Genomic DNA, 10,436 nt, shown 5'->3' with positions numbered 1-10,436 from the left:
CATAGTACCCAGGTGGAATTTCTGATCTGCCTGACGAGACTATATGCAAAAGTGATGCCCTCTTTCTAGGCTGGTATCAGTTCTGATTCCTCCATACATATCACTGTATGTGACACACAGCAGGCTCGTGATGTTTGTCAATCACTTATAATCAATTCCAAATACTTCAATTTTCATGCTTCTCCCAAAACTGCAAAATGAGGTGCTTAACCATATATAAAGATCCTTTTATAACTGAGCTGTCTATGTGTTAACCACTTGCCTCATTTAACTATTGAGTAATTGAAGTACGGCTAGTCCAAACTATAAGTGCAAAATACATACTGGAATTTCAAGATGATACAAAAAAGAATACATAAAATCTATATTTTTATAATGAGTATATGCTACAATGATAACATTTTGTATGTTTTGTAATAAATAAAATATATTAAGTTAATTTCATCTATTCATCTATTTTTAAATGGTTACTAGACAATTTGAAATGACAGGTGGCTGGCAATATATTGCTGTTGAGAAGCACTGTTCTCTGATACTTTCTATATCCTTGTCAAAATAACTCATCTAAGCTCTAATTAAGAAATATTTTATCTATGCTAATAACATCTTCTCCTTAAAAAATAATGATCAGTTTGTCTTAGGGGTGTTACCCTGTCTTCTGATGGTTTTGGCCAATTTTCCTCTCCCAGGAAGCAGGGCTCCTTATCTCTTCCATCTGCCATCCTGAACAGGAGGAGCCTTCCTCACTTTCGTTTGAAACATCCACAAAATTATTGGAAACTGTTATGATGGTTGAATTCGGGACAAAGAAACTTTCCAAATCAAGCAGTCCCCACAGAAACCTCCCTGATTAATCAGTCACTCCCAAGAGCACAACCTGTGTGAAGGCATTAACCATATTCTCACCCCCCCACGTTCCACCTCTGAAAACCTAGAGAAGAGGGAGCTGAAGAAGGAAAGAAAGGAAGAGAACTATAATGTTTTAGCACAATCCTTTAGTCACCAATGAGAATATCTTCACTCTTGTCTCTTTTACACGCTAAGGCTCTTTTCTTCCCACTCACCTCCCTAGACCCTGATATGCTGGAATAATAGACTTTAATGGAGTCCATTGTTTCCACTCTCAGGCTACTTTGCAGAAGTAAATCGAAGTTACCGGAATTAGCCATTTCACCGTTGTTTATGGCTCAGGTATCTTATAGGAAATCTCAAGCTTGGCACCGCGCTTCTTTAGGGCCGCTGCTAAGGGCCGGTGGCCACTGCTCAGGATTGGCTGGGAACTAGTGCCCCTGTGGCACAAGTAAGAACCCATTTGGGGAACACTGGGGCCTGGTGACAAGGAAGCAGTTGCCTCCACCCGTGCGGGAAGAGAAGCTGAATCCCCATGGATCGTAAAACACCAGTCAAAACATTTTTTCTCCCCTCATCTGCAAGTCATCTGGGAGGAGGGACAGGGAGAACAAATGGTCTCTGCATTACTGCTGCCTGGTTTTCCATCTCCCCCATAGCTAATGGTGGTGAGCACAAGCTTCCTTCTGTGCTTGGCAACCACAACTGTAAATGAAGGGCCCAGACACTTGATGGAGAAAATCACCAAAATACAATGTGATAAGTGAAAAAAAAGAGAAATTAATCTGTATAATTATGTTAAACAGTGTCATCCTAATACATTTAATTAAAAAAGACCACGTTGCCTAATTTGATAGGGATAGAACAAATGGTTTTGATGCTTACCTGGACGGAGCTGGACAGCCATAACAACTTTGATACATTTTCTCTAAACCCAAGTAGGTGCCTTTCCCGCTCTAGTACCCCACCCTTTTGTCTTTTTATTCATTTTTTATCTAGAGAGAAAAAGAGAGAGAGAGAGACAGGAAGAGAGAAACATGAGAAGCATAGTATCTCTCCTTTTTTGAGGATGTGGTTTTCAGGGCACCCCTCCAACCTGCAAGTTGACCTTTTGGTTTGCATAACTCTGGGTGCAATAGTTCCTGACTCTCCTAGCACTTCCCCTCTTCCCTGTGTAAAAAAAAAAAATGACCTGGTTCTTTAATGTCAGCTTCCTCTTCAATAAACTTACAGTTCATTATCATAGCATTTAACTCTCTATTGAGATTTTTAAGTTTTAACCTTTCCAGCAGTTGAAGATAGGAATAACATTTACAGGATTTGGGGAGGGGTTGTATAAAATGGCAATGGAAATTAAGATCAAAGTTTCAAAAAACCATAGCACCAGCTTTTGAGTTAGGGAAATTTGGATTCCATGGCTCTACAGCTTAATATTTATGGATCATGGGAAAATTACTTATTTCTGAATGTAATTTTTTCTATTGTTAACTTGTCAGTTTCTCTATTGATGCTTACCTGACAGCATCATCATGAGTAAGATTAAATGAATTAAGTGTTGGGTGTTTGGTCTGACATGTACAGGTAGTTTAGAAAATAATAATAATTATAATTGATGATAATGTGTCAGACTCTGCATGCTGCTTTGGAAAAAACATATCAATATGAGTAAGAAAAAAACATTTACAATCGAGAAACTCACAGAGTGATAACTAATAAGACAAAGTAAATGAAATGTAGAGAAATATTAACTAGACTAGGTGAGTCAAGACATGTACCCCTGAAGAATTGAGAGCTATGCAGAAACCTGAAAAACTTACAGTCTGCCAAAAAAATAATAATAAAGGAATTTTAGGTAGAAGGAACATGGTAATTGAAGCTTTGGAAGCAAGTGTAGGAATTGAAGCTGAAAAAGTAAAAAAGGAAAACACATGGACCTTCAGATTTCATGTTAAATTTTTATTTTTTTCTCCTTTTGAGTCTATTTCCAGCTTTGTAAAAATGTGCAAAATCATAACTTGCAGATTTGTCGTTAAGATTACAGAAACACAAATGTTGCCTTAGAGCACCTTTCACTTATAAAGGCACTGAATAAATTATTCTTATTATCAATCAATGGATGGTTAGGAGCCATTGAAACATTTAAGAGGTTTGTGTCAAAGGTGGATCAATCTAATATGTCTAGTGGATTTGACAGGGTACAAGATTGGAAGAAGCCACAGCAATCCAAGAACAAAAAGAGTTGAGAAAGGCAGAGATATTTAGGACAGGGCTGCTAGAATTTGGATCAACTGGATATAGCAGTGATGGAGGCAAAAGACATAAGATATGACTAATGAAGGAGTCTAGGTTAGGAACAATTTGAGATGTCCATTTTCTTTTAATACTCCTTTGTGATGGCAGTAATAGAAAACTTATTTTTTTACAATTGTTTTCACTATCCTTCTGAGAACTGGTGTGGAACTGAAACATGTTTCCTTATTTTGCTGTAAGCCATTCCCTTGGCTTCAAGCTAAATTAATATACTATTTTTTATAAGAGGATATCTTTAACAACCCAAAATAAATTGATTGGTATGGCACACAAAGTTAAAATGAACCTATTCTGTGAGATGTTTGTGATAATTACTTTGAAATTATTATTTATAAAAAAATATATATATTGATAATGTAGCCAGTATCAGTTACTTAGAAATTTTGTTTATGCTTCTCAATCTACTTTTGCAGTTTGTATCTGGGTTTAAAATTATTATAACAAATGTGACAGACACTTGTGAGACTGGGAAGATGCTTTCTAAAGAAGGTAGCATGATTTTTGTCCTTTTGTGTACATGAATTATTTATTTTTAATTGTGCAAATACTACATGAATACATGTTCCTTGTAGAAGAATTTAAATCATATAGAAATATAGTAAGTAAAAAGTAATATTACCCCTTCACCTTTTACCTGCCATCCACTTTCTAAAGGAACCTGCTATTAACAGTTTTTATTTACACCTTTTTCCACAAACACAATTATGTATATTAAGTCAATTAAAAGGAGAAAGAGCCAGTTATAGAAGGGAAGTTAAGCATACAGTCTTTGAATCCAAGCTGTCTGGGTTCAAACCCACACTCTATATCACTTACAACTGTGTGATATTGGGCATCTTATCTAACTTTTTTGCACCTCAGTTTCCTCACAGGTAAAATGACAGTTATACTATTAGCTTCATAGAGATGTTATGAAGATTAAATTAGTACATGTGAAATATTTAGAAAAGTGCCTGGCACATAGTACATGGTTAATACATGATGCAATCAAACTGTACATGTTGGTCTGCAACTCACATTCCACTAGTGCACATGGAGGCAATACAATGTAGTGATAAGAGCAAAAGTTCTGACCTGACCAGGTGATGGCGCAGTGGATAGAGTGTTGAACTGGGATGCAGAGCACCCAGGTTCAAGACCCCGATGTCGCCAGCTTGGGTGCAGGCTCATCTTGTTTGAGCAAAGCTCACCAGCTTGGACCCAAGGTCGCTGGCTTGAGTAAGGGGTTAATCGGTCTGCTGAAGGCCCACGGTTAGGGCACATATGAGAAAGTAATCAATGAACAACTAAGGTGTCGCAACGAAAAACTGGTGATTGATGCCTCTCATCTCTCTCCCTTCCTGTCTGTCTGTCCCTGTCTATCCCTCTCTCAGACTCTCTCTCTGTCTCTGTAAAAAATAAATAAATAAAAAATATATATTTATATATATCTCCTAAAAAAGAGCATAGGTTCTGAAATTCAATTGACTTGTGTGTATCTTAGTTTCACCATTTGCTAGCACTGTGACCTTTAACAAGTATAGAATCTTCCTCTGTCATTGTTTCTTTTGTTAAATGGAGATAGTAGCTTCTGTTTTAGATTAAATGATAGGTATAGAACATTTATATCAACTGTTTTGTAGTAATTACTTAATTGATGCTTATCACTCCATTATTAAAAATCCTTAGTTTAGTATTTAATGTAATAGATGTATCAACATTTATCTAACCATTATCTTGTTGGTGGCTGTTTAAGTTATTTTAAGTTATGTTAAAAATTATGCTGGTTTCCATACTGCTTTTTGTCTGCTTAAAAATTTTAAAATAACTTGTCTCTATCTTTGCTTGAATAAAGAAAGCCATTGCTGTTAACATTTCCCACTGTCATTGTCATTTGCATCTTGAATAAATACTTTCAAGATCCTCTTTTGGTATGTAATCATCATCATCATACCATATGTGTGATCAGCCCACATCATTTTCTTGTTAGTTTAGTTCAGTCGAAGGGCATGAATGGAAAGCAGAAGCATTTAGTTTTGTGTGGTTGAAGTTATCTTTCTGAGGTATAACCAAAAACTGTGAAACAAAGAAGCCAAAAAATACTTTTTCTGTGTTTGGAGTGTTGGAATCTCAGAAGACTGAATCTTAGGTATCTTGATATTCGGAAAAGGTAAATTTAAATTCTTACATATTTTTGGTAGTATTGTTTGATTTTCTTCCAAAAGACTTTAAATATGAACAAGTAGGTTTCCTGGAAACAGTTATAGTAGACACTATAGAACTATAAAAGAAAGATTGTGTGTTGAATCAAGTCTGCTTTTTCATTTCATACCATTATAGAGTTTAAAGGGAAAATTGAAAGTCTTAAAATTGCATTATAAGTGCTTTGAGAAATAAGATTTAAGTCCAAAAGAAAAAAATGTAAGGAAGAGGAGGAGGGGGAGAAATAGAGAGGAGAGGGGAGAAAAACAGAGAGAGAGAGAGAGAATGACAGAGAGACAGAGAAACACACACACACACACAGAGAAATTAGGAGAGGAAAGAAAAGAAAAGGAAAGATAAAAGAAAAGAATGGGAGTGAATTTGACAAAATTATTTCCATTTATTTATTTATTTATTTATCATTTTAACTGTTTTTAAGATCATAATTCAGTGGGTTTAAGTACATTCACGTCATTGTGCAACCATTACCACTGTGATTCCAGAACTTTTTTATCTTGTAAAATTGAAACTCTGTGTTAACTAAACACTAACTCCCTATACTCACCTTCCTCAGCCTCTAGGAACCTCTTTTCTACTTTCTTTCTATACGAATTTTTATTTCAATTGAGATTATTAAAAAAAAAGTGACTACATTTGTACTTCAAATCTGAAATTGTTCATTAGGTCAAACTATGTATAACTATTCATTCCTTGTACATATTCTAAAGCATGATTTTTTAAAAAATGTGTGACATAAATGACATTCATTAAAACAGTTTACTTAAGACTAGGTGCTTGAAAGTAGGTTTGATGATTTTTAAGTTGACTTTTTGAAGATAAAAGGTTAAGTACTTTAACTAATAGATTTAAATTAAATTACTTATGACAGAAAAATATATATGTATATACATATATGTAACTATGCATTTGTATAAATTTGCATTTTTAAAAACACTTGCATATATATTATATAATATCCTGATAATAGCCTTATGAATAAAGCAGGGGAGCATTATCTTATTATTAATAAGAAAACTGATGTTCAGGAATGGTAAATAAATTACCTAATGTTAAACAGTTAATGGCAGAATTGAAAATATAGTCCACTTGTTCTTGGTCCTAGTCACTATCTTCTTCCTTAAATTTTAATTTGACATTTTAATATATGTTGTGTTAATTTTATAATTGCAGGAATACACTGCACTCTTCTGTTTAGAAAATTTGCACAATAAAATGCTTGGAGAAGCCTTTCTTATTGAACTCCTATACAAAGAACAGAAATATACAAAATTTTGTAAACCACTGACATGTAAGAAGACTTCAAATGATGAAAAGGAAACTTGGAAAAAGCAGCTTTTAGATATAGAAGACAACTTACTTTCCCCTGATAAAATAGAAAATCGACATAAGGTTAAGAAAGAAAGTTTAACTGAGCAAATTAATGATACTAATAAAGTAAAACCTGTGGATGAGAGAACTGTAGCAAAATGTAAAAGTGCATCTTTTCCAGGAAATGTGTTTGTTGAATGGCCCATTCCAAAAAGAGAACAACATGATGAAAGACAACTGGATTTATACCAATCTTGGTCATATACAAGTATTTGCCAGAATTATCCTGATCTACATATTGGAGGAGACCACGTGGGGAAAATGATTGACTTAGACTGCTTTGTGGATCACATATGTGATGATGCTTTTAAGGGTCCCCTTTTACTTTCAGTAGATATACCATTGGGCCATTCTCCTGTCATTGAGCCTCTAGAGAAACTATCTGCCTCAAAACTTCTGAATGGCAATGAAATTCGTGAAAAAAGCATGTTGTTTCATAAGCAGCCCCTCTCTAATTCAATGCTTAATAGTTATGTGGAAAAAAAGGTGGATGAACTCTATAAACAATTTTTGGAAGAAAATCTCACTAAATGTCTCTCTATAACCAACCTTATGCCTTCCAAGTTTTTAATGAATAATGTAAATCAGATTAGCCTTCAAATATCCCAAGAGCAGAACACAGAGGCATCGAAAACCCGGGAAGTTCTTGTACATTCTTTCTCAAAATGTAATCTCTGTCACATTTCCCATGGAAATAGTTCTGAATTCAGCACTCCTAACCTGCAAATATCAAATCAGAAAAATAGGGAATTTGTATCACATCTACTATAGGAACCAATTATAGGCTCATTGGACTGACTCAAGAGATTGGAGTAACAAAAGTTTTCACAGGTTTATTGTGTCACATCAAGCTTCTTATGGGGTTATTAAATTTTTTGAGAAATTATGTGACCAATGGTACAACTGTATTCTTTTAGGAAAAATATTAATAATTAAGTTGTATGGCCATATTTTCTAATTATTTTGACATCATTAATGATTGCCACATTCATGTTTGTAAATTTTGTATATACTCATTTATTTAATTGCTACTGGCACCCCAAATGGATTACCTCATTCTCGCTCAACAGCTTTTATTTACCACAAAAGTGGTACAAAACTGAGATGAGAAGATTACTGTTTTCAGCTACTGAAAGGACCACTAGAAATGACATCATACAGAAGCATTTATTTCACCATAAAAATGTTTTAAAACTTATGAGTAATTATAATGCTTAAATATTCTTTCTTTTATTTTCAACATATATACTGAATTTTTTTACACTGACAATCAGAATAACCTAAGGGAAAATTTTCAAACTAAAGTTGGATTTAAATTATATTTTTTAAAAAATATGGAAGAAAGGCTTAAAATATATGGAGTTTGACATTGAAATTTGTTACTGAAACCTGGTACTTTTAAAATTTCCTAAGGCAAACATCAGCTTTTATATATCATTATGTTATGCCTCTTTGTTTTAAGGGCTAAACATATGGTAAAGAAAACAAAGTAAATAGAGAACTGCCTTCTAAAAGTGAAATGGTTCTCTTGGCAACTTTTGACAACTTCACAGACTTTCCTCAATCAAGATCCTGGTTAAGGATAAAAGTCAGAAGGATGTTATAACAATTTTAGAATCTAAATTAAATAACAGAACATACCTAAATAAGTTGTATGGTTTATTGCAGACTTAGAAACGAAACAGCTTACATTTCTCCTTTACATAGTAAAATGATTAGCATGCACTTCTGCTTGTAAAATAAAACTGTACGCCCTGGCCGGTTGGCTCAGTGGTAGAGCATCGGCCTAGCGTGCGGAGGGCCCGGGGTTCGATTCCCGGCCAGGGCACACAGGAGAAGCGCCCATTTGCTTCTCCACCCCTCCGCCGCGCTTTCCTCTCTGTCTCTCTCTTCCCCTCCCGCAGCCAAGGCTCCATTGGAGCAAAGATGGCCCGGGCGCTGGGGATGGCTCTGTGGCCTCTACCTCAGGCGCTAGAGTGGCTCTGGTCGCAACATGGCGACGCCCAGGATGGGCAGAGCATCGCCCCCTGGTGGGCAGAGCGTCGCCCCTGGTGGGCGTACCGGGTGGATCCCGGTCGGGCGCATGCGGGAGTCTGTCTGACTGTCTCTCCCCGTTTCCAGCTTCAGAAAAATGAAAAAAAAAAAATAATAAAACTGTACATATTAGTTTTGGAATAATTATGATTACATTTGTATTAATTAGTGTCATGCATTAGTGATCACATATTGCCCTCCAATTATCTTTTTAGTCTTTGATTAATTTTTATAGAATGAATTAATCCAGTGCCCTCACAACTTTTTTAATTGATCACACAATTCTTAATTTATTTTCATCCTCTTTACATTTCTATGATCTAATAGTAAATTTCCATGATTTAACTTCTGTTTTATTTTAATCACTCCTTTCCCCAATATCTCTTCTCATAACCTTACAACTGAATATTCATCATTCAGACATCTAATTATGCAGAAACAAAGGGTAAAGCTTTTGGTAAAACTGACTTAGTGTCTTGTAGATACTAAAAAACTTTTGTGTGTACATTTTCTTATATACTGCTAAATTTGTACATTTTAATATGAATTACCAAAATAATAAAATATTGATATTATTCTTTATCTTTTCTAAAATGAATTAAACGTTGGGCAGAATTATTGGTGAGAAGTTTCTTAGGTACAGTGTTATGTATTAATACTTTATAAAAGATATTTATAAATATTAAGACTACATAATATTAAATAAAAGGCCATAGTATTTAGGTAGTATCAAATTTAGAAATATATGTATTTATTGTTGGAATCCATGGGAGTCCGAAAGACTAGAGTAACAGGCTTTATTGAAAGGAAGAAAGGAACCCTGCCTGGCACTTCTCCTGTGGAGAAGAGCACCAGTTAGACTAAGGGCGAGTTACATAGTGTTTGGGAGAGCCTGAGGGGATACTGAGGCAAAAGTCCTGGTATGTCCGGAATGCTCTTCCTTGGGGGGCTCACCAGCTTCTTGGAATTCCTCTGTCTCAGGGGTGATAGTCCAGTAAGGGTGAGGTCTGACAGATAAGCAGACCATCAAGAGGGCAGTTTGGAATTCACGTATCTATCATATATACTCTTAGGTTTCAACTTTCCCTTTTGTTTATGTCATCAAATGATTATTATTTAAAGGTACTCACCTAAAAAATTAATGCAATATTTAAATAAGAAAAGATGATACAATTGTTATTATTTTTATCTTGACCTCCTATTTGTTGCCTTTAATGTTTGAATGAAATTTGCTTATGAAGTTGTGATTTAACATATTTTGGTCTTAGGTAGTAACTCTTCATTCTGTCTTTCATCATTTGTTTCAATTTTATGACTGTACTGTTCCCTTTTAATAAGTTATTAACAATGTGTGAGATGATGAATTTCTTTATGTCTCACTATTTTAGAATTTGAAAGTATTAGGTTTGTGCTACTATAAAAATGAAGAATGTTAATGTTTCAACAATTTGGAAAAATCATCCTATTTCTGATCAGGGAAGAAGTTAAAGAGGTTAAGAATGATGCCTAATACAATCTTGCTTCTTATCTGTACCGGTCACTCTAATTTATATCTCATCTTTGGATTTCAGGTCACTATTGTAAGTTTGAGAGTAGGTTTGACCCAGTCTTAGGTAATGTTTTGTCAGGAAAGTCAGGGAATCCATGTTTTCCTTCCCTTTGCATTTACAATA

The 10,436-nt window shown here is 34.8% G+C and overlaps 1 protein-coding gene across 1 annotated transcript; it reads left to right on the top strand.

Annotated features, from left to right (window-relative positions):
• The first annotated feature begins 5,172 nt into the window (after nucleotides 1-5,172).
• On the top strand, nucleotides 5,173-7,500 carry LOC136317501 (TLR adapter interacting with SLC15A4 on the lysosome-like). The gene is made up of 2 exons (XM_066250221.1): nucleotides 5,173-5,308; nucleotides 6,532-7,500. The coding sequence occupies exon 2, from the start codon at nucleotides 6,574-6,576 to the stop codon at nucleotides 7,498-7,500; it is 927 nt and encodes a 308-aa protein (XP_066106318.1). The 5' UTR covers nucleotides 5,173-5,308; nucleotides 6,532-6,573.
• Nucleotides 7,501-10,436: the final 2,936 nt, after the last annotated feature.

Source organism: Saccopteryx bilineata, chromosome X, assembly GCF_036850765.1.
Source record: "Saccopteryx bilineata isolate mSacBil1 chromosome X, mSacBil1_pri_phased_curated, whole genome shotgun sequence".
In the NCBI taxonomy this organism is placed as follows: Eukaryota; Metazoa; Chordata; class Mammalia; order Chiroptera; family Emballonuridae; genus Saccopteryx; species Saccopteryx bilineata.
Note: the sequence above shows the minus strand (reverse complement) of the source record. Positions and strands in the feature narration are given on the sequence as shown.

Coding starts and splice junctions, on each gene's coding strand:
- LOC136317501 (XM_066250221.1), top strand. CDS start 6,574: ATGCTTGGAGAAGCCTTTCTTATTGAACTCCTATACAAAGAACAGAAA.